The 24,327-nt window shown below is 38.4% G+C and overlaps 1 protein-coding gene across 18 annotated transcripts in view; it reads left to right on the forward strand.

The window, feature by feature from the left end:
• Window positions 1-24,327, forward strand: part of ITSN2 (intersectin 2) — a 147,528-nt gene that overhangs the window by 73,756 nt on the left and 49,445 nt on the right. For 15 of the 18 annotated variants that reach the window (XR_006301097.1, XM_043604421.1, XM_043604415.1 and 12 more), the window contains 8 exons: window positions 4,624-4,760; window positions 7,703-7,845; window positions 9,101-9,198; window positions 14,396-14,571; window positions 14,863-15,007; window positions 17,039-17,244; window positions 19,386-19,450; window positions 21,264-21,430. Coding sequence is in view for 17 of the 18 variants with exons in the window: in XM_043604421.1 (XP_043460356.1) it covers window positions 4,624-4,760; window positions 7,703-7,845; window positions 9,101-9,198; window positions 14,396-14,571; window positions 14,863-15,007; window positions 17,039-17,244; window positions 19,386-19,450; window positions 21,264-21,430 (1,137 nt within the window). In the remaining variant the exon portion in view is untranslated. The remainder of the gene's footprint in view (window positions 1-4,623; window positions 4,761-7,702; window positions 7,846-9,100; window positions 9,199-14,395; window positions 14,572-14,862; window positions 15,008-17,038; window positions 17,245-19,385; window positions 19,451-21,263; window positions 21,431-24,327) is intronic. The other 3 variants (XM_043604427.1, XM_043604417.1, XM_043604424.1) reach the window with 1 other exon arrangement.

Genomic DNA, 24,327 nt, shown 5'->3' on the forward strand with positions numbered 1-24,327 from the left:
ATGGAGAGGGAGGGGGATAGTGTAAATGAGCAGATTACTCATCTGGCATACCAGGTGTCAGTAGCCATTTTCTAATTCATAAATGAAGATCTATTAATATTAGCCAAGTTTTATGAAGGGCTTTCTCTGGGACTGACACCATTCTGTCTTATTTATATTAACTTATTAATCCTTACCTTAACCCCGTGATGTAGGTAGATATTATTATTCTCCACATTTCACATAGAAGTAAATTAAGGCTCAGAAGTTGAGTCATACAGCTTGTAAGTGTAAGAGCAGAATTTCAACCCAAATAGTTAGCATTTGACCTTAAATGGTTATATTGGGAGGAAAAAAGATGAAAATTTCTAAGCTAAGCATTCAACTTGAGAAGCTAGAAAAAGGCTAGCATAATAAAGCAAAAAAAGTAGAAGGAAATTCATGAGAGAAAAGACAGACATTTAATACAAAGAATCAAGAAAGCCAGTGTTTGAGTCTTTTAAAGATTAATAAAATGAAACCTCTGGCAAGACCGATTTTAAAAGAAAGTGGAAGTAACGAAAATTATTCATTAGGAGTGAAAAGGAAATACAATTAAATATGCTGCAAACATAAAAAGAAAAGGATATTATGACAGATTTTTGCACATAAATATAAAAACATAGATGAAGTTACAACTTGCCAAAACTGACTCAAAATATAAAGTATCTCGGTAGCTCTATCATCATAAAATATTTTATTTTATTAAAAAAATTTTTTTTTAATGTTTTTATTTATTTTTGAGACAGAGAGAGACAGAGCATGAGCAGGGGAGGGGCAGAGAGAGAGAGAGACACAGAATCTGAAGCAGGCTCCAGGCTCTGAGCTGTCAGCACAGAGCCCAACGCGGGGCTCGAACTCACACACCGCGAGATCATGACCTGAGCCGAAGTCAGACGCTCAACCAACTGAGCTACCCAGGCGCCCCATCATAAAATATTTTAAATCTATAGTTTGAAATCTTCCCTAAAAGAGAATCCAGACCCAGAGTTTTTACTGAAGGAACAAGTAAATCTAAATTTTTTTTTTCAACGTTTATTTATTTTTGGGACAGAGAGAGACAGAGCATGAACGGGGGAGGGGCAGAGAGAGAGGGAGACACAGAATCGGAAACAGGCTCCAGGCTCTGAGCCATCAGCCCAGAGCCTGACGCGGGGCTCGAAATCACGGACCGCGAGATCGTGACCTGGCTGAAGTCGGACGCTTAACCAACTGCGCCACCCAGGCGCCCCAGGAACAAGTAAATCTAGTCTTATACAACGGTTCTGAAATACAGAAAATGTGGGAATATTCCCAACTTATATGAAGTTATCATAAACATATCAAAACCTGATAAGAACAGTATGAGAAAGCATAACTATGGGCCAGTTTAACATAGAGATAAAAGTTCTAAACAATATTAAAAAGATGAATGCAGAATTTATAAAAAAAAAAAAAAAAAGGATAATCCATAGTGACCACAAAATTGGATTTACCTTAGTCATGCAAAGATGGTTTGACATACAAAAATGTGTAGTTTGCCATATAAACAGATTAAACGGGGAAAAATGGTATGTATCTCATTCGATGCAGAAAAGGCATTTGTAAAATTTAATATCCATTCATGATTAAAACATGAAAAACTTATTAGCAAATTAGGAATAGAACTTCCTTAACCTGAAAAAGAAGATCTGTCATTCTATTAAGACTGCAGTAGTTCTGTCCATAGTTACTTCATTAGTTTACTTGTTCTGAGTTAACTGATATATTTAACCAGGGCCTCCTGGAGGGGGTGACTTGATCCAGAGGAGTGAGTCTAGTGCTAGCAATTGCTAAGATCACTGCAGTCAAGCAGAGGAAGTTTCTGGCAAGACTTATGGTGCTCTTCAAATGTTATTAGTATGTATAGTCTATTGTTTATGCATTCTCATGCATCCAATAAATACTAATTAAATATCCACACTATCCCAGGCCCTCTTGGGTGGAGATGCTTTGATGAAAGACAGTCCTGTTGTCAAGAAACTGACTCCAGTGGAGGGGGCAACCGTACAGTCAGAAGATGCTGACTTTGATAGAGGGAGGGGCACTGGATGCCTTGGGGATCAAGGGAAGCTCATGAACTCAGCCACTGGAGGAATGGAGCTCATAAAGAAAGACTTAGAGCGGTATCTTACAGGACAAACTGGAGGGCTAACCTTGCAACCATAAGATCAGACATTAATTTGGCTCCTTTTTACTTTCCTTTTAAACTTCCGATTCCCCTTCTTTAGGACCTCAGCCAATAATAATAGCTAAAATTATTTTGAACTTAACATGTGCCCTGCACAGTTTGTAAGCACTTTGTGTGTATTAACCCATTTAATCCTCACAAGAACATTGTGAGGCATGTATTATAATTACATTTTACAAATGGGGAAACGGCTGAGTGACTCTCCTAAGGTTCCTCAGCTCATCACTGACAGAGCCTGATTCAGACCTCTGCTCCCAGAGTCCTTATCACTAAAGCAAACTGCTTCTCCATAGACTGTAACCACCATTATTCTTCTGCTTTTCACTAGAATTTGGAGAAAGGTACAACCAAGGGAACCATAGAAGCCGAGATTTGTGGAAACTGCTCTGAATGCAGTATTTGTGTTGTTATTGGCTCAAGCTGCCCATCTTGATCTCAGACATTTTGGACATAGTCTTCAGACACCACATTGTACTCAAATCTATCACTTCAATCAAGTTAAAAGGGTTCACCTATAAAATATTTTATTTCTGGAAAGAAATTGAGTTTGGGTTTTTGGAATTTTTTTGTTTTGGAAGATTTTTTGGTTTGGAGTTTCGTTATTGTGTGTGTGTGTAGATACCCCCAAAACATTTTTTACCAAAACTTTCTACCAAACACAGTTAACCCTTGAGCAACATGGGTTGGGCACCAATGCCCAATATAGTTGAAAATCTGCATACAACTTTTTGACTTCCCCAGAACTTAACTACTAATAGCCTACTATTAACCAGACATCTTACCTGTAACAGAAACAGTGATTAACCCAGATTTTGTGTTATATGTATATTATGCTATATTCTTAAAATTAAGCTAGAGAAAAGAAAATGTTACTGAGAAAATCATAAAGAGAAAACACATTTACAGTATTATGCCATATTTATTTTTAAAAATCTGTGTATAGGTGGACATGCAATTCAAATCCGGTTGTTTGAGGGTCAGCTGAACTGTTTATTTAAGGTCTCACCTTTGCCATGAAACCTCTTTTGATTACTTTAAGTTTTTCTGGGGGGGGGGGTTGGTTTGTGCTTTTATTTCCTCTTCCATATTCCAGCCTTTTTGTACTCTCTTGTTCAGGATTCTGTAGATTCCATGTAAAAGAAAGTCAGTTCAAAATAGTTAAGCTAATGAGAGTAGTTACTGGCAGAGTACCAGGACTGCTGACTGAGTCAGTAGAAGCACTCCTGGGCAGGGGCAGTTCTAAGACACAGGAATGCACTTGGAGATTCACTTCCCCCAGTCCTCCCTCTCTGCCTCCAGTCTTTGCTTCTCTCTTTTCTGTGTTGATTTCATTTCTACCCCAATGGCTTCACTGTAGTGGGGCATCTCCAGGTTTAGCTTCAGTTTAATGAGCTTCAAGCAGGAAAGACTTCTTTCTCCCCTCTTCAGTCTGTCCGAATCTCAGGAAAGGATTCTGGCCCAGCTTGGATCAGATGTCCTTTGGACCAGTCATTCTGGCCAGGGAGGTGGGTTGCTCTGATGGGTTAGGCCTAAATTAAATGACTGCACCCCAGTGGGAGTGAGAGGAGCACTGAATTTGACAGATTCTTCACAACCATATCAAACAGGGTTGGAGCAGGTACTTAGGAAAGGGGCTTTTAGAAGAAGATATAAGGAAGAATGCTGAACAGATAACCACAGGTTTGCACTAAGGCACTGAGCTCTATCCCACATTTTGGCACTTTTTGCTGCTTTGAGATAAGTGAGCTCTTTGAAAGCAAAGACTGCAGCCTTGAGAGTTAGAGGGCCCTCGATTTGATCCCCTGCATATCTGTGCAGCACTGCATAGAACTAGATGCTCAATAAACAAGTGTTTATTTCAATTCCTGTTTGGAATACTCTTCGTTATTTTGGCTCTCTCTAGTCAAGGATGTCATGGCAGACATCCTTTCCATTTTTAGTTTTAACTGAATTATTCAATAATTGTTGATGGGTTGTTAATTGTTAAAAAATTATGGGTAACTTGGTTAAACTACATATGTAAAAAATATGATTGAACAAAATTCCTCTTCAAATAATAAGCAAATTTCTTGCCCACATTTTTAATGGATTGGCTTTTTATTGAAAATAAAGTACCAAATCAAAGAATTGGCTTATAAAATTGTCTTATCTGTATTCCTTAGAAGTGAATTAATACAAAAGTAGGTGATTTTAACATATGTCTGTCCTCAGTGGTTAGTTACAAGGCTTAAATATTTGTTTTCAAGTTTTTTTTTAATCCAGAGATTTCTAAAACTTACTCTTTTTACTTTAACTTGCTTTAGGATTTGTGTCTGTTAATGAAAGTACCACATTATTACGTAAGACAAAAATAGTTAAATCAACGGTATATTGACTTATTTTCATTTTCTCCTTAGGAACTGAGAGAAAGCTACAATACACAGCAGTTAGCCCTTGAACAACTTTATAAGATCAAACGTGACAAGTTGAAGGAAATTGAAAGAAAAAGGTCAGAGCTAATACAGAAGAAGAAACTAGAAGATGAGGCTGTAAGGTAATGTAACTGATAAATTTATTATACTGTATTACTATTAGATTTCTAACTTTATTGCTCATATCTTTAGTTTGACTATGAAAATTTAAGGGAAATAAAAGGATTATTCTAGGATGCTAATTAGATTGTCAGTTTTAGAAATTCAGGTCTTCTTTTGGGACTGAGTTTATAGTAATCAATTTTATGTTCCATTAGTGAAAAATAGGGGCTTTGGAGTCAGGCCTTCTTGATCTTCTTGGACTTCTTGATCTGCCACTTAATGATTTGGGTGACTTTGGTTGAGTCACTTTACCTTTCGAACCCCAGTTTCTCCATCTCAGAAATAGAAATATTGATGTATGCTTCATAGGTAACTGAGAATTAAATTAAAATAATCTAGCTAAAGAGCCAAGCATAAATGTCTGGCAGTCATCATTTCCATCTCTCCACTGTAAATCTATTACTGTTTCCTGAAAGATCACAAAAACCAAATACTTAATTTTACAGAGTGATAAGATGGAGCGTATAATGCTATGTTGACATATTTCTCTTTGTACCGCTGATATCTATCAATTGCCTCCATTTATAGCTAGGAAAAGTAGGACAGTTGTGGAATTTGACAGAACCATTTATTTAGAGACTTGGCATGATTTTTTTTTTTTCTGTCTGGAGAATCTTATTTCTAATATGTTCCTCAGTTACTTCCCCAAGTTCTCTAGTGTGAGAAATCAATATAATTAACAGATATTGATGAACCAACATTCCTTTGCCTCAGAGATAAGTAGATGAGTAATGCCCATGAAAGAGCTAATATTGCTAGGGAGGCAAGAAGGACACATTACCATATGGCAGGTCTCTCTTTTTAATGGCTTCAGAATAGCTACTCCCAGCACATATTTAATGAGTGGCTGCTGTTGGCTGTGATGAAGGAGACTCTGGTTTTACTCCTGGCTCCTCGATTCCTCATAATTCCAATAGGAAATGGAGACAGCTAAACAGATCATTATGATACTCTTAACTCCAAGGCCCCTACTTTTGTGGCCCCCAACAAGAGACACTAGAATAATATAGAAGCAGAGACAGTGAGGTTCAAATTCAGAATGCTTTTATTTGCCACTTAACTGTGCCACTGATCCTTATGCAGTAACTACACAGCTAGTCACAGTGTCAGAATTTTCCACTGACCCATTGCCAGTATCTTGATATCTCTTCATTACCGCTCACAATTTTTTTCAGGCCAACAAACCATAGTAGTAACGTACATTTTCATGTCACTCATCCTCCTCACACCTTCTGCAGTGGAAGAGAGAAGAAATCAGAGGAGAATCACATGGGGAATCCGTCCAGAGCTGAGTCTTAACAACTACAACTTGGTTTCTTGGCCATTTGCCCAGGAAGGTTCCCTCCTTGTCCCACGCTGTTGGTTATAGTCAGGTTTTCACATTGTAGATGTGGCCTCTGCCCTTTGTCCAGCTTCTGTGCCATCTTCTGGCTCTGGACCAGTTTGTCATCCACTAACACATATATAAAAAAGTTTACCAGAATTTTAATTTTATGTTCTCTTAACTCTAGTCTGCTTTATCCCAGGAAACATGTGGTAAATACTCTGATAGTGGTGTTTATAATGCTCTGCGAATTCAAATAAAGGCTAGATTCATCTTAGGTGTGAAAGAGCGTCAGAGAAGGTTACAGAGGAACTAACTGGGAAAAGGAACGGTAGTTGAAATTAAGAAAGGACCCCAGGGTGTTTGTCCACATCCCCTAGTAATACATCTTTGCTATATAATAATATATAATTTCATAAGGTTGCATATAAATACATAAGAAATGTGTATTCTACAGTTTGCCAGGAACAAGATCTGATTTTTTTTTTGATGTTTCTATTCTTTTTTTTTTCAATATATGAAGTTTATTGTCAAATTGGTTTCCATACAACACCCAGTGCTCATCCCAAAAGGTGCCCTCCTCAATACCTATCACCCACCCTCCCCTCCCTCCCACCCCCCATCAACCCTCAGTTTGTTCTCAGTTTTTAAGAGTCTCTTATGCTTTGGCTCTCTTCCACTCTAACCTCTTTTTTTTTTTTTTTCCTTCCCCTCCCCATTGGGTTTCTGTTAAGTTTCTCAGGATCCACATAAGAGTGAAAACATATGGTATCTGTCTTTCTCTGTATGGCTTATTTCACTTAGGATCACACTCTCCAGTTCCATCCATGTTGCTACAAAGGGCCATGTTTCATTCTTTCTCGTTGCCACATAGTACTCCATTGTGTATATAAACCACAATTTTTTTATCCATTCATCAGTTGATGGACATTTAGGCTGTTTCCATAATTTGGCTATTGTTGAGAGTGCTGCTATAAACATTGGGGTACAAGTGCCCCTATGCATCAGTACTCCTGTATCCCTTGGGTAAATTCCTAGCAGAGCTATTGCTGGGTCATAGGGTAGGTCTATTTTTAATTTTCTGAGGAACCTCCACACTGTTTTCCAGAGTGGCTGCACCAATTTGCATTCCCACCAACAGTGCAAGAGGGTTCCCGTTTCTCCACATCCTCTCCGGCATCTATAGTCTCCTGATTTGTTCATTTTGGCCACTCTGACTGGCGTGAGGTGATATCTGAGTGTGGTTTTGATTTGTATTTCCCTGATGAGGAGCAACGTTGAGCACAAGATCTGATATTTTTGCATAACAAATTTTAGGACATGATACAAATTCTTTTTTTATTATTATTTTTTAATGTTTATTTTTGAGAGAGAGAGAGAAAGAAAACACGATCAGGGGACGGGGAGAAAGAGAGGAAGACACAGAATTAGAAGCAGGCTCCAGGCTCGGAGCTGTCAGCACAGAGCCCAATGCGGGGCTCGAACTCACTAACCGCAAGATCATGACCTGAGCCGAAGTTGGACCCTTAACCAACTGAGCCACCCAGGCGCACCAAATTCTCTTTCTTTTATGTAAAGGAAAGCAAAGCAAGGAAAAGAAAACTTATGGAGAGAAAACCTTAGAAAAGAGGAAGAAGAAAAACAAAAGCGACTCCAGGAAGAAAAAACCCAAGAAAAAGTTCAAGAAGAGGAACGGAAGGCTGAGGAGAAACCATGTAAGGGTAAGGATAAAAATGATAGATTTGATTTTTCTGAGACAGAGCAACGAAAGCAACAAGAAAAAAAGATTCTGATGAGAGGGAAAAAATATATGTAAGTAGATGTTAACCTTTGAGTCTGAAAAAACCTTTTTCTAAATTAAATTTGGAGGAGTGTGTAGGCTTATTAAAACAGACTGAGGGTAGAAGTCTTAAAACAACATGTAGAAAAGAAAATTGTAATCACTGACTAGCTATGAACAGACTCTGACATTTTCATAATTGAAGTAAACAGCTGTAAAGAGTTTCTTCAATTGGTGTTAACTATAAACTGTTTTTTTTTAATGTTTATTTTTGAGAGAGAGAGGGAGAGAGAGAGTGTGAGCAGGGAAGGGGCAGAGAGAGGGAGACACAGAATCTGAAATAGGCTCCAGGCTCTGAGCTGTCAGCCACAGAGCCTGATGTGGGGCTTGAACTCACAGACTGTGAGATCATGACCTGAGCCAAAGTCAGACACTTAACCAACTGAGCCACTCAGGTGCCCCTAAACTGTTTATTTTAATGAAACACCAATAAAATTTAAGTCTTTGCACACTGAAATTTCCTCAAAACATATACTTTGTTTTTGATGCACCTCAGAGTCCATTCCTAAAATACTTTAAATATTATTGATACATACCTCTTTTGGACAGACAAATATTTCAATCCTTATTATTGGCACATGTGTTGAAATTTCTATAAGCTAAAGCATTCATTCTGCAAATGAATAAAGTAAAATATTTTTATTCTTATCAAAGCTAGTGTATTTGTGAGCTCTTCTGTTTTTCTTTTAGAACCATACTGGTGCATTTAGAGCTCTCTTCACTGAACCCTGTTTGCTGCCAGTCTCCTCATTTGTGACCTCTCTTCTTGTCTCTTCCTGTTGTATCCTGACTGCCACAGATCAAACCTTGCTGCTTAGCCGCCTGCACTTTGCACAGCCTCGCCTGCCACCACTCATACATCTTCCCATACATCCTCACTCATGGCCCCCACAAGTCATGTCTTTGTATCATTGCCTCCTACTTTCCTAAAGATAAATGTCCTTGTTTGCTTTTATATTGATTCTGTGGCCATACAACATATTTAAATTATAACAAGCCTTTGTCAAATGGATTTTCATTTTGCTGTTTGATGTTCAGTTCTTTTTCTTTTTGACTTTACAGGCTCTTTATATTGAGTCATCGCAAAGATGGGTATACGTGAAAGTAGCAGATAATGACAATTATCTTCTCTTTAGGTGAGCCAGCTACTGCTTTGGTGAATTATAGAGCATTGTACCGCTTTGAAGCCAGGAGCCATGATGAGATGAGTTTTAATTCCGGGGATATAATACAGGTAGGAAACAGTGTTTTTTGCTCATGAAGAAGCTTAATACAATGTAATATATTACTCTATAATTTTATATAGTGATATACCATTTAAAATGTATACCTTAAGCTTTATCTGATTTGTCCCTAATGAGATGCTGCAGACTTGCATATTATTTATCACTGCTGTGTTCTAGGTAAGGAAGCTTAGACTTACACAAAATGTTAACAGTCAGTAGGACAGTGCCAGAGTGGGTCACAAGTACACATCTTTAATTTCCAAATCCAGTGGTCTTTACGCTGTGCCATACTGCTTCACAGCATAAATAGTGATGCTGAGGGTTGCCTGGGTGGTTCAGTCGGTTAGGCGTCTGACTTTGGCTCAGGCCATGATCTCACAGCTCTTGAGTTCAAACTCTGTATCAGGCTCTGTGCTGACAGCTCAGCCTGCTTTGGATTCTGTCTCTCTCTCTCTCTCTGTCTCTCTCTCTCTCTCTCTCTCTCTCTCAAAAATAAATAAACATTTTTTAAAAAGTGATGCTGATTGTGTTGTTTTAATAAATTACCAATGAAATTTGGGGGCGCTGATTATTTTCTGACAACCATTAAAAGAATTGAAGGAAGTAGACTCTATAGCCCTAACTAGATGTAATCCCTTGTTCCTTGAAACTAAAGGCCTTTATTATATAGTCACAAACCATGTAAAATGGATGAATAAGAGAAGATGGAGGGAATAGCATTTGATACAGCTTTTGTGATATAATGGAAAGAATACAGGTTTTAGAAGCATAGTAACTTGGATTTTAGTCTCTGTGTCACTTTTCTTCTTAGTAAATTAAAGTAATATTACCTAGAATACCTAGCCAGTGTGTGTTTTCTTTTTAGCCTGCATAGTCACCAGTTTGGTGTCTTTTATCAGTTACACTGCAACTGTTTAATGGTACTTGGCATAGGTTTTACCAGAAACCTCTGTTCAAACACTCAGGTTAATCCCCAGCTACACATTCCTTCTGTTACCGTTGCCACCACTGACAATCCACAGTCTGCTGGCCCTCCTGTTCCTCCTCCACCTGTTGGTGATGATGAAGTTGTGTCTAAGAATGAAGAGATGCAGCCTATCTCTGGACATGTTTGGTCAAGAACCTATTTATATTTTTGGTTCTGTCTTTTACCATCAACGAATATTTGTCGAGGGCTATGCTAGGGATATAGTAAACAAGACACACAGTCTCTGCACTTAATGAGCTGGTAGTCTGATGAGAAGGACATTCTAAAGCAGAGGAAGGAAGGTGGTAGAAAGCTACTAGCTTTACAGCAGACCTCCCCCGTGGTCATCAAGCCAATCTGATGGCGATGACAACAGGAACATTGAGTCAGCTGGAGTTTCTTGAGGGTGTTCTCTGCCAAATCGCTGATATAACCAATGAGTCATGAGTTACTACCAGATACCTGATTTCGACAACTTGGTTGATGACCATGTCATTCACTGAGAGAGGAAGATCAAAAGGAGGGAATTTAGGTGAGACTTATAATAAGTTCAAGTTTGGATGAGTTTCAGCTTTCTGGATAGCAGTTGAATATCCAGAGATATCTAGAGAGATCTCAGGCAGAGATCAGAGGCCAATTTGAGTGTCATCATTGTGTTGTGATGGTAATTGCCTTGAGCGTAGCGGATGAATGAAGATCCTTAAGAGACACTAACACTAAAGGGATTATTAGAAGAGGAGCCTTAAAAAGAAACGACTAGAGTCATTAGGAAAAAGCCAGGAGAGTTTACTGTCCATGAACTTTGAGAAGAGTGGTCTGCATGTGAATAAGATAGGACTTAGAAAACAGCCATTAGATTAGCAGTATCAGAGCTATTGTTAACCTTGAGGAAAACAGTTGAGTGGAATGGTGGTGAACAAGCCAGATTTCAGTGACCTGAAATTGGAAGGGAGGAAGAGGAGACAGTGAATATATAAAATTCTTTGAAGGAGCTTAGCTTTTGAAAGTGGGAAGGGAGAGAAAATGATTAATGAGGAGAGTGGGTTGAAGGAAGTTCTGTGTTTCATTTTTTGGTTTTTTTAATCTTGGCTTGAGCGAATTTGCTGGTTTATTTGCAAGTTTAAATAATGATAGGATCTGCAGAGAGGGAAAAGGTTAATGATAGTGGATTTAGTAAAGTGCACAACTGTTAGTGTACAGCTCAGATAATTTGTACACATGTATAAATCTGTGAAACTACCACTCAGATCAACATACAGAACACTCAGGAAGGCACTTCATGGCTCCCTGGCAGACCTCTCTGTTCTGACCAGTGGGTACAGGTGAAGATGATTCTCAGTAAGGCTGGAGGGCTCAGGACCTAGAGCATCGGAGGAGAGAGTAGTGGGAGGATTAGACAGCTCTTCCGTTTTGGTTAGAGGGCTGAAGGAAAGGATGCATGGGACTAGAAATACATTTTGCTGAATTCGAAGGGGGGCTCAGATCTGATGGTTTCCCTATTCTTGGTCAGTTAGGAGGCAAGACCTAGTCAACTTAATGGATAAGGGTGGCAGAAGAGATTTGATTGAAGGTGAAAAAAGATTAGAAATTCCACTGAGTCCTGGCAACATTTTCCGTGACAACCTGTTTTTCTAGCATTCTTATATGTTAATGCTATTTTTGAGGTAATAGTTTCCATAAACCTCTGAGAACTTACATAAATTTTTTTAGTTTCACTTTCTATGTAAATTGACAACTAAAAATTAATTAGGGCCATAAATTATAGATACAAAATTTATTAAAATTAACCTGTTACAAAAGCAAACTTGGTCTAATTTTAAAGATTAAATGAATGGGGCTTGTCTTCTTGAAAAGCTAGAAAGTTTAAGGAAAAAGTATTGAAGAAAGTAGGCTTTTAAAAGTTTGTAGGGAAGGAAGGAAGTTAGTGTTTGAATGCCAGTATTCATACCTGTCAGTGATCCTTGCCTTGAGACCAGCATTTAAATTAGGTATATTGCTGAGCATTCTGCTTTAGGTTGAGTAATTCCTTGAGGTCTATTGTGTTCTTCATTTTTAGTGCTGTGGCTTAGCTGTTTTAAATTTAGCCTTAAACTAGATTTACAAGATAATGTTTTATCAGTGGTTCCTTTTGTTGTATTTTAGAACACCATGTTTTAATTATTACATAGCAATGATAGAACTAATGAGTGAGTTTAGCAAGGTTGCAGGATATAAGATCAATATACAAAGACAGATGTTCATAGTTTTATCATAGCCAAAAACTGGAAACAACTCAAATGTCCATCAGTAGGTAAACATACAAGCAAATTGTGGTACATCTATACAATGTAATATTACTCAGCAATAAAAGGGAGAAGAGATGAAACTACAAATCACCTGTATGTGTTACCAGTTGAAAAATAGTATTTAGAGAAAGTTTTCTAGTTCTCTTAGCTCAAGAAGACTCTGTAATAGGAACTAAACAAAACTAAACAAAACAAAAATTAATGATTAACTATAGGAAAATAACAAGTTTGCAAGAAAGGAAATGTAATTATCAGAACATTACATGATTTAGATGTGAAATATTTGCTTACCTAGTCATAATAATATAAACATTAAATATAATTAAACCAAAAAATTTGAGATAGCAGTGTTGATAGAAAAATAAGATGCAGTAAAAGTTAAATGTTGATTTTCCATAATCAAAATCCAATAGATGATGTTTAAAATTGAAACATTCAGGAAATAATAGTATAAATACATTATTTAGAAATATAGAAGATAGGGGTGCTTGGGTATTAAACATCTGGCTTGATCTCAGCTCAGGTCTTGATCTCAGGATCATGAGTTCAAGCCCTGCATTGGGCTCCACACTGAGTGTGAAGCCTACTTGGAAGGAAGGAAGGAAGGAAGGAAGGAAGGAAGAGGAGGGGAGGGAGGTTAGGAAGGAAGGAAGGAAGAAGAAATACAGAGGATGATATAGAAAAACAACTACGAATGGCAAGTTGTTATCAGGAGTGGAAATCAGGGCATAATGAGTGATGGGATCTTCCATCATAAGCTATATGGAATGCTGTTTGTTTCTGTTAACTATTTTTGTGTATTTAACTTGGATGAAATTAAATTTTTTTGAGAGAGAGTGCACAACAGGCACAGGTTGAGAAGGGCAGAGGCAGAGGGAGAGGGAGAGAGTGGATCCCAAGCAGACTCCCTCCCCAGCACAGAGCCAGATGCAGGGCTCAGTCTCACTAACTGTGAGATCATGATCTGAGCCAAAATCAAGAGCCAAAGGTGCCTTTTTAAAATTTCATTTTTTGGGGGCTTCTGGATGGCTTAGTCGATTGAGCATCTGACTCTTGATTTCAGTTCAGATCATGATCTCACAGTTTATGAGATTGACCCCCATGTCAGGCTCTGCACTGACAGCACAGAGCCTGCTTGGGATTCTCTCTCTCCCTCTGTCTCTGCTCCTCCCCTGCTCATGCACTCCCTCCTTCTCTCTCTCTCTCTCTCTCTCTCTCTCTCTCTCTCTCTCTCTCTCGCTCTCTCAAAACAAGTGAACATTTTTTTCTAAAAGGCACCTTCGTCTGTCATTAGAGATAGTGACCTATTAATAAGTAGAAAATGCCTCAGCTCAGGGTGCCTGGGTGGCTTTAGTTGTTAAACATCTGACTTCAGCTCAGGTCATGATCTCACAGTTCATGAGTTCAAGTCCCACATCAGGTGAGCTCAGGCCCCACTTCGGGTGAACAGGAGCCCTGCTTTGGGTAAAAACATGAGCCCTGGGTGAGCCCCACTTCTCTCTCTCTCTCTCTCTCTCTCCCCCCCACCTTGTGGGATTCTCTCTTTCTCTCTGCCCCCCTTGCTCACTTGCACCCTCTCTCTAGAAAAGAAAAGGGGCACCTGGGTGGCTCAGTCAAGCGTCCAACTTCAGCTCAGGTCATGATTTCACGGTTCATGAGTTCAAGTCCTGCATCGGGCTGTGTGTTGACAGCGTGGAGCCTGGAGCCTGCTTCAGATTCTGTGTCTCCCTCTCGTTCTCTGCCCCTCCCCTGCTCATACTCTGTCTCTCTCAAAAAAAATAAACATTAAAAAAAATTTTTTTTAAGAAATAAAAAAGAAAAGAAAATGCCTCAGCTCTTTAGTTACATGAGCTTAATTCTGAAAATGAGGCTATTGTACAATAGTCTGCGTCTCTTTCCTTTGTAAATGTGTGACATCCTAACCATTGTTAACCCTTCTTTTTGTTTCCATAGGTTGATGAAAAAACCGTAGGAGAACCTGGTTGGCTTTATGGTAGTTTTCAAGGAAATTTTGGCTGGTTTCCTTGCAACTACGTAGAAAAAATGCCATCAGGTGAAAAATCTGTGTCTCCTAAGAAGGCCTTACTTCCCCCTACAGTATCAGTATCTGCTACCTCAACTTCTTCTGAGTAAGTTTTTAGCTAACAGTGCAGTGTATTTAGCCCTGCAAATGTATTTGTGTCGACCTGCTACTTAATCATATTATAATCTGTGCTGGATTCTTCAAGAGTACCTTCTGTTCCAGATTTCATACTGAAATTTAATAAGCAAAAATGTAGGTCAGTACTTGGTTCGTGAATTCTTTTTTCCAAAATTGTGTTTAAACACAATGTGAATTATGTATAAGCTGATAAATTTGTAGTGCTTCATTAGATTTTAAATGTTGAAGTGTATTTACATCAAAGTGTTGTATTTTACAGATCACTTTCTTCAAATCAACCAGCATCAGTGACTGATTATCAAAATGTATCTTTTACAAACCTAACTGTTAATACATCATGGCAGAAAAAATCAGCTTTTACTCGTACTGTTTCCCCTGGATCTATATCACCGATTCATGGACAGGTGCGTATCTTTAATTTTTCTCTGCTTTATTCTTTGACATTGCTCATGTTCACATAAAATAGAAAATTTTTGTACAAAGACGTCACTTACTTACTCATTTAACCAGAGTTTGTAGTATTTGGTTTCTGTTCTTGTCATTGACATGTGATATGATGTAAAGAAATTATTATTATTATTACTTAGAAGTTTCTCAACAATTCATTTTCATAGCACCCAGTTGCTAGCAGCTAGGGTTTCTAAGCTCAAAATGTCATCTTTATAAATCTGGCTATATTATTCTTAATTCGTAGTTATTGTGAGAAGATATGTGGGCTTGGTGGTTTTTGGGGTTTTGTTGGTAAGAAATTTGCATGGGAACTATGTTACATATATTTAGCCTCTGCTTTACATGTAACCATTGCAAGCATTGTTACATTAATATTATTGAAAAGAAATCACAGACTTTGTCAAAACAGAGCCCTACAAATTTCACCTTCACTCAAAAAAATGTTTACTTCATGACCATAGATAGGTTCCAGGTGTTTCTTTATATGCTAGAAATTTAATGGAAAAAAATCTCTGCCATTAAGGAGTCATAATCTAATGAAACAGACACATATATAAATAATTGTAAAGTATGTGAAGGGTTGTAATAAAGATACTCTACAAAATCTTGAGGACTATATCGCCGAGAGAGATCTCATTCACTCTTTGGGAATTGGAGCAGGGTTCACAAAGGACCAAGTATTTGAGCAGGACCTTTGAGGATAAGCAAGATTTTAGCAAAGAGAGAAGGAAAGTTATTCCTGTGAAAAAGTAATTTGGGGAAAGTTAGTGAGGCATGTTAACACAGAGTTTCCAGGACAAGAATTATTTATAGTGTGGCTAGAGTACAGGAATCTTGGAGAAAGGGTCAAGCAGGAAAGCTAGAGGGTGAGGTTTATGTGTGAAGCGTTTAATACCATGCCTAGCTGCTTGGCAGTGGGCAGCCCCTGAAGGTTTCCAAGAAGTGTGTATATTTTTGAAACCTAACTCCCAGCAGTAGTACAGGGGTCGATTGGTGTAAGGAAGCAAAGGAAGGAAAACAAGCAAGGAAGGATGCCACAGTAGCTAATTACAAGAGATGATGACGTAAACTGGTACCACAGTAAAGAAAATGTATAGAAGAGGAGGTGGATTTAAGATTACTAGGACTTGACATAAAATTGGCAATCCATTGAAATGTCGAGAGTAAGGAAGAAGTTGGGAGTTAAAGAAGGTTCCTCAGGGTCTTGAGCTTGAGTAACTGGAAGGATGGTGATAGCATTGTCTTGGGTGAGCATTGCAAGAGGAGTGGGTTCTGTGGGCTCTAAAAATGATGTCTCACCGTGCAACTTTAAGGTATCTGGTTTAGAGACAACCTGGTGGGAAGGCCCAATGAGTAGTCTGACTTACAAGTCTGGAGCTCAGGAGATAAAGTTAAAATTAAGATATAGATTAGAGAAGGCATAGACATAAATAAGGTAATTTAGGAAAATCGTGTGAAACAGGAAGGGAAAGGGACTGGACAAAGAGGACCCATCAGTCACCAGAGGGTGAGCTTCTGGAAAGACAAGGGTGTTAATGATATTAGCACTGTTCAGAGATCAGGGAAAAACTCTTAACAGAAGGCTACTCAAATGGTTGTCTGTCATATATAATTGTAAATCATTTAGTAGATTAAAAGTTATCTTAAGGTAGGGGCGCCTGGGTGGCGCAGTCGGTTAAGCGTCCGACTTCAGCCAGGTCACGATCTCGCGGTCTGTGAGTTCGAGCCCCGCGTCAGGCTCTGGGCTGATGGCTCAGAGCCTGGAGCCTGTTTCCAATTCTGTGTCTCCCTCTCTCTCTGCCCCTCCCCCGTTCATGTTCTGTCTCTCTCTCTCTGTCCCAAAAATAAATAAACGAAAAAAAAAAAAAAAAGTTATCTTAAGTCACCACCATACCAAACTGGTCTTTGAACTGTGAACAACCTATATAGTAGGAAACAAAAATTGTGGTTACTTTTTTAAAAATTTTGTGTTTTTATGTTCACAGGGACAGGTTGTAGAAAACCTAAAGGCACAGGCCCTGTGTTCTTGGACTGCAAAGAAGGATAACCACTTGAACTTTTCAAAACATGATATTATCACTGTCTTGGAACAGCAAGAAAATTGGTGGTTTGGAGAGGTGCATGGAGGAAGAGGGTGGTTTCCAAAATCTTATGTCAAAATACTCCCTGGGAGTGAAGTCAAGCGGGAAGAGTAAGCATTTTGTGTTTACGTGAGATGTGGATGTTGGTGTTTTCACTAATCAGTCGGCTGAAGAACAACTGACTATACCATAAAATAAAACATTTATGCTTGAGTTTGAATATCGAGAGGGGGATTTCTAGAGTGAAAAAAAGTGTACTTCACATATTTGTACGTTTTAGAATATCTTTTATTCTAGTTATTTCAGATGCCTAAAGTTTTCAGAGTGCTTAAAATTTTAGATCTGTTGCTTTCTTTGTGGCAGCTCAAGAGTTACTTTTCGTTTCCTTTGGAGCACTTCTCCCTTGTTATTTACCGTGCATTGTCAGTATTTAAATAAACCTTTGCTGACGGCCTCCCCATTGCCAAAGTGTAGGGCATTCCATTTCTGGGCCTCCAGAATTCCTTGAAGATCATACCTCTCTTACTGCACATAACAGACTGGGTTGCAATTATTTATTTTCTTACCCATCTCTCCTATTAGATCATAGCTCTGGGAGGGCAGGATCCGTGTCTTTGTTTTTCAGGTTTTTTTCCTGCCTAGTGTAATCTCAATGCATAGTAGCTTCTCAGTCATATTAGCTCAGTGAATAAGGAGAGGATTCATTGAATGAACAATCAGATGAATCAATTTTCAAGTGAAGAACAAGTAAAAACTAAACAAGGTCTCTGGCCTTAATTTCCCAGTCTGTAGAGGAGTGAGATCTCCAGGCATGTTTAAGATGTTTAAGAAATAAGTACAAAAGTAGTGATGGGCAGCTGTCTCCTTGTGTTTTATACTGAAGTTGATCCAAATAAAAAAGTGATCTGATTGAATGAAAAGAGACAGGTCTTTGGAAATCAAGAGGCTTGAGTTCTGATTGTTCTTTTTGTCAGCCTACGTGGAATAACCTATTTGCCTTCGGTTTTCCAATTGATGGGATAAAAAGTAAATTAATCTTTAAAAACATTTTCAAGGCTGAGATTCTCTGTATGAATTTTTAGTTCCAGTGCAGAAATTTGCTCTTCAGACTGACACAGAATTTTAGATTTAGAAGTGTGTAAATGATAACAATTCAGAGCTGACGTGTGGCACTGTGGTGGGCCCTTTACAGGAATTATCTTAAACGCCATAACATTTTACAGAGAAGAAAACTTCAGCGTAAAGGCAGTAAGTTTAAATGCTGTTCCCCCCAACTTCTCATTCATTACTGATCTTTTCTAACAGATAAGACCTGTAATTTGAAAACCTGCAGTAATGGAGAGATCATGCCCTAAACAAGGCGGTGGTGCGTTCAGTTGTGGCCATGAGTTGTAGGGAGGTTCCATTCTGAGTACTGACGTATTGCTATATAGTTTCCTCAAGGATCCTGGGAAGCCCTGGTGCATCCTACAGATGTCTAGCTTTTTTTAAAAAAATTTTTTTAACGTTTATTTATTATTGAGAGAGAGAGTGTGTGAGCAGGGGAGGGGCAGAGAGAGAGAGAGAGAGGGAGACACAGAATCTGAAGCAGGCTCCAGGCTCTGAGCTGTCAGCACAGAGCCTGAGGCAGGGCTCAAACTCAAAAACTGCAAGATCACGACCTGAGCCAAAGTCGGACACTTAACTGACTGAGCCACCCAGGCGCCCCCAGATGTCTAGCTCTTAAACATGACAGGCTTCCAGATTTTTTCCATTTCCTGGGTTAAATTGGAAATTAAAGTTTTACCTGCTCTGAAATATAAAAAATAAAGTTGTTATTTTTATATATTTAAGTGTAGTGTACTCTAAACAGATACTAAAATTTACATACTGTCCTTGTTCTCCCTGTATGAAGCCAAGCCTGCCATGTGCTTTTCCAAATAACTGTCCATTTACCAAAGCATTGGTGACTTTTACATTCCTTTAGAAAGGCAAAATATCTCACACTTGAAAAACTATTTAAAAATTATGTTGAAATTACTTGACTGTAGTAAAAAATTTAGAAGTCTGTAACTAGGCATTCTTAGTCCCCTACAGTTTTTTGTATGAGAATATTTCTAGCCTGTTTACTGAGACAATATTTAAATTCCTTTTAGAAAGTCCTAAAAGAATGTACCGCAAACACCTTCTGTCACGTTTCATGGTTTTGCTTGTTGATGGCTTTTTGTTTCATTGTTGTTTTTTCTTATCTGTTTCTGTATTTATCTGGCAGACCAGAAGCTTTGTATGCAGCTGTAAACAAGAAACCTACCTCTGCAGCCTACACAGGTGGAGAGGGTGAGTTTTCGGCCATTTGTAAATTATATGGGCGTCAGATTAGCTATTGACTATCTGACTTCCCTTAGTGGTTATCCTCCCTGTTTCTGTGTCTTCAGTGTTAAAGTGAGTTTAGGAAAACCTGTCCTTTGTTTATTTCACGTGAATATTGAGACTAGAGAAAAAATAGGGCATTTTTAGAGAATCAGTACTATAAACATTCAGCATAGACTTGGTAAGTAAGATCATAAATAAAAGATGTCGCAGTGAGATAGCATGAAATTTTTTGTTTTCTTATAATACACCTGCGTTACAGTAATTTAGAAAATAAGGCAATTTTAGTACGTTTAGTTGTTTACAAATTGCATTTTAATTATGGTGGATCCTATAAATCATTAAGTAGGATTTGAAATCAAGGTATGTTTTATTATAATTATTACAAAAATTTTTTCTGTAGCCCTTTAGGTTGTTCGACTAATAACTTATTATTTATTTTGAAAAAATGAAAGATTGTCTATCCTCATTTCGGGCATTTTTATTTAACGTTATTTATAAATGAATTATATACGTCCATTGTAAAATTAGTTGAAGTGAAGTAATTATATGTTTCTGTTTTTGCTCAAGAAAATCAGTTTAGTGGTAATTTAAACTGCTTATATAGTAGCTACTGTGTTTAAGGTTTTATGCTAGCGCCTAAAAGATACAAGGATGAGTAAAACACAGTCTCCTGAGTCTTCACAGTAGACTGGGGAAGATAGAGGTACCATTGTAATAAATTCTATAATGAGTGGACATAACTTCGTTTTAAGTGGGAACTGGGAATCCACAGACATGGCAATACTGAATCATCTCAAGCAAGGAGTAGGGTTTTGCATAGTGACCTAGGAAGAGACAGGTCTTGTGGAATGAGAGAAAGTCATGAGCCAGAACATAGCTATGAATGGATAGGGAACTCAGGTCACCAGCAAGGCTGGAATAATAGGTTCACTGTGGAGTGAGTGCTATGGGATGAGTCTGGGAAAGTAGTGAGGAGTTTTTTGGGAAGGACCTTGCTTATTACTGCATACCTAAATGTTGCATGCATTTCTGGTTTTGTTAAATCCCATAAATTGAGTAATCCTGGCAATGTGAATAGTAAACAGGTCATAGATGATGTTCCCGGTCATCTCTAGTTTAGGATGTACAGATGAAATTCCAGGTTGACAAATAAAAATAACTAGAAAAGAAAGACTAAAGCCAGATCATCGACTGTTTGTTCCAAGTAGTAGTAATAACAGGGACGGAAACCAAAGCCAATATTGACATGTAGACCTTTCCCTTGAGGCCATTTGTTAACAAGTATTTTTTGAGCATCTGTGTGCCAAGCACTGTGCTAGAAGCTGGGTCATTGTGGTGGAGCTTGGCCTCTGGTACTGGTGTCAGCTGAATATTGGGCATTTTCATAACTGTATTTATATAAGAATTAAAGAGAAAAGAACCTAGCATATTAAAATATATTTTGTGTAAGGAGGTTGAAGAATACTTTCCATATCTTTACTCTGTAGAGATACTTGGATCTGTTTGTGTTATGGATTATTCTCTGTGATAAGATGATGATACAGTTGGAAAAAAAAGAAACTCCATGATAATGACTTATGTTAAGTAGTCTTTTTCTAAGAAATTATTAAACAATCGCTTCATTCCTTTTTCTGTTTTAAGATCTTTTTACATTAGGTTTTCTTAAGTTATAAGGTCTTTTACAGTAATTTACACAGGATTTGGAGATTAACATAATTTTTTTTCCTTCTATAATCTTACAACCCAAGTTAGTTTCTTTTTGCTTTGTTTCCGACAGAATATATCGCACTTTACCCATATTCAAGTGTAGAACCTGGAGATTTGACTTTCACTGAAGGTGAAGAAATATTGGTGACCCAGAAAGATGGAGAATGGTGGACAGGAAGTATTGGAGATAGAACTGGAATTTTTCCATCAAATTATGTCAAACCAAAAGATCAAGAGGTAAAGTTACTTTGATATAGAAACAAAATGATTCCATTCTTGTGTCTTGAGATTCATACTTAAAACAGAGACTCCTGTATATATGGGTTTGGTCAGGATTTGGTTGTAAGAAAACCACTTAAGGTAGCACCAGTTTATTATAGGGATCCTGTTAGGTAAGAGAGACAGGATTTCATTAAATTTCTAAGAACAGGACCCAGAGGTAGGGCTGGTCTCATGGTAACTAAAGCTAGGGATGATCCCAGATCCAGGCAAGCTTACCAAGGGATCACCAAGAAGGAGCCTATAAAATTTTACCTTAAGGCCCTGATGTTAATGTGACTTGCCCTACATTATGAGTTCCTGCTGCTTTTCCTCCTTCTACTAGTATGGTACAGTGCAGCAGTTCTCAAACTTTTAGGTTTCTGGAACTTTCTACATTCTTAAAAAATTGGGGACTCTAAAGAGTTTTTTTTAATGCATGGGTTAAATACAGTTATATATTCCATGTTAGAAATTAAAACTGCAGTTTTAAAAATATTTACTTATTTTAAAGTAACAAAATTAAACCCATTACATGGTTATATAAATAACTTGCTTCTTATGAAAACCAACAATATATTTTCAAACAAAAAAGTTTGGTGAAAAGAGGGGCATTGTTTTATATTTCTGCAAATCTCTTTAATGTCTGGCTTAACCTGAAGACAGGTGGATTCTCCTGCTTCTGTATTCAGTCTGTTGTGATACGTTCTTTTGGTTGACGTGCACAAAGAAAATTCAACCTCACGCAGATATGGGAGAAAACAGAAAAATATTGTTTTAATTTTTAAAAAAATGTTTGTTTATTTTAGAGAGAAAGCATGAGCAGGAAGTGGGGGTGGGGTGGGGAGGGGGACAGAGGATCTGAAGCAGGCTCTGTCTGCACTGACAACACAGAGCCCAACGCGGGGCTTGAGCTCACGAACCGTGAGATCGTGACCTGAGCTGAAGTCGGATGCTCAACTGACTGAGCCACCCAGGTGCCCCAACAGAGACTTATTTTAATAACATTTTTAGATATCTGTGGATATTCCTTGATATTACTACACCAAAACTTGGTAAGTGTTAAATTTTTACAGGTTAGTTACACATGGAATCTAAAGCCATATCAGTGAACATTTCTTACTGTTGAATTAAAATTGAATGGATTTTTTACCCATGCTGGTAACATTATTCATTACCCATGAGGTGACATCATTCATTGGTCATTTGGAAAATACTGAATCACTGAGTTATGCACATATTCTTAGTTTTGACACGTTTCATCATACAATACCAAAAAGTTAACATTTGTTAATGTCACCACTGATCTCCTAGGAAAATCTTTATTTTTTTTTTTAATTTTTTTTAATGTTTATTTATTATTGAGAGACAGAGAGACACAGAGTGTGAGCAGGGGACGGGTAGAGAGAGGGGGAGACACAGAATCCGAAGCAGGCTCCAGGCTCTGAGTTGTCAGCACAGAGCCCGACACGGGGCTCAAATTCACAGATCGTGAGATCATGACCCGAGCTGAAGTCGGTCGCCTGAGCAACTGAGCCACCCAGGTGCCCCTCATAGGAAAGTCTTTAAATACTGTGAAACTGTCAAGCTCAGGGTAGTAGATTCAAGTTTTCCAAAATTTCAGGTTTCTCTTGAAATCTTGAATTTGATCATTGACAGCAAATTTGTCAGCGGTTTTCATTGATATGACAAGCATACTTTATCTTGGAGAAAATGTCTGCTAAACCCCAAGTCGGGATAGTTTGTCATTCAGTCGTGCTTTCAAGTAAAAATGTCGTTCCATGACAAACCTAGTTTAGCTCGCAGTGTAATCACACAAGTGCTTCTCCTTGAGACAGCTGTCTTGGTTCTTCAGTATGCAGCGGAAATGGCCGCAGGCATGCTTCTGTTGAGTCACACAGAATTTTTAAAAGATTTTATTTCAGGACACCTGGCTGGCTCAATTGGTGGAGCTTGATCTCTGGGCTGTGAGTTCGAGCCCCACATTGGGTATGGAACATACTTTGAAAATAAAATAAAAATATTAAAAGATTGTATTTCATTAAGATTTAATTTTTTACTCCTTGATCAAGGACATTTTTTCTTAAATTAAAAAAAAATATTTTTTTTGTTAATGTTTATTTATTTTTGAGTGAGAGACAGAGTGAGAGTGGGGGAGGGATATAGAGAGGGAGACAAAGAATCCGATGCAGGCTCCAGGCTCCAAGCTATCAGCACAGAACCATGAGATCATGACTTGAGCTGAAGTCAGACACTTAACTTGACTGAGCCACCAAGATGCCCCTTGATCAAGGGCATTCTTTTCATGTTTGTTTATTTTTGAGAGAGAGCATGGGCAGGGGAGGTGCAGAGAGAGAGGGAGACACAGAATCTGAAGCAGGCTCCAGGCTCTGAGCTGTCAGCACAGAGCCCGACGCGGGGCTCGAACTCACGGACCGTGAGATCATGACCTGAGCCGAAGTCGGATGCTTACCCGACTGAGCCACCCAGGCGCCCCTGATCAAGGACATTCTTAAGTGGAACCATTTTGTTTGTTTTCCTGTGAGCTTGTGGTGGTGAGGATACTAGGACTGCTAGTATAATGTGGCTCCGCTGCCATGATTCATGCTAAGGCATCAGCAGTTTTACCCTCCACTGTAAATGTCAACACCATGAAAGAGGCAAATAATGTCTTTAAAATGTTATGCAAAAAGTCTTTATCTTCTGGATTCCTGGAAGGGCCTCAAGGACTGTCCCCCAGGGATGCACACACCACATGGGACAACCATGTAGGTTGACTTCTGGCTCTAACACTTAGAGGCTAGGTGACCTTGTACAAGTTATTTCACCTTTCTGTACCTCAGTTTCATTCTCTGTAAAATGGGGACAATTATAAT

The sequence above is a fragment of the Prionailurus bengalensis genome, chromosome A3 (assembly GCF_016509475.1).
Source record: "Prionailurus bengalensis isolate Pbe53 chromosome A3, Fcat_Pben_1.1_paternal_pri, whole genome shotgun sequence".
Lineage (NCBI taxonomy): Eukaryota > Metazoa > Chordata > Mammalia > Carnivora > Felidae > Prionailurus > Prionailurus bengalensis.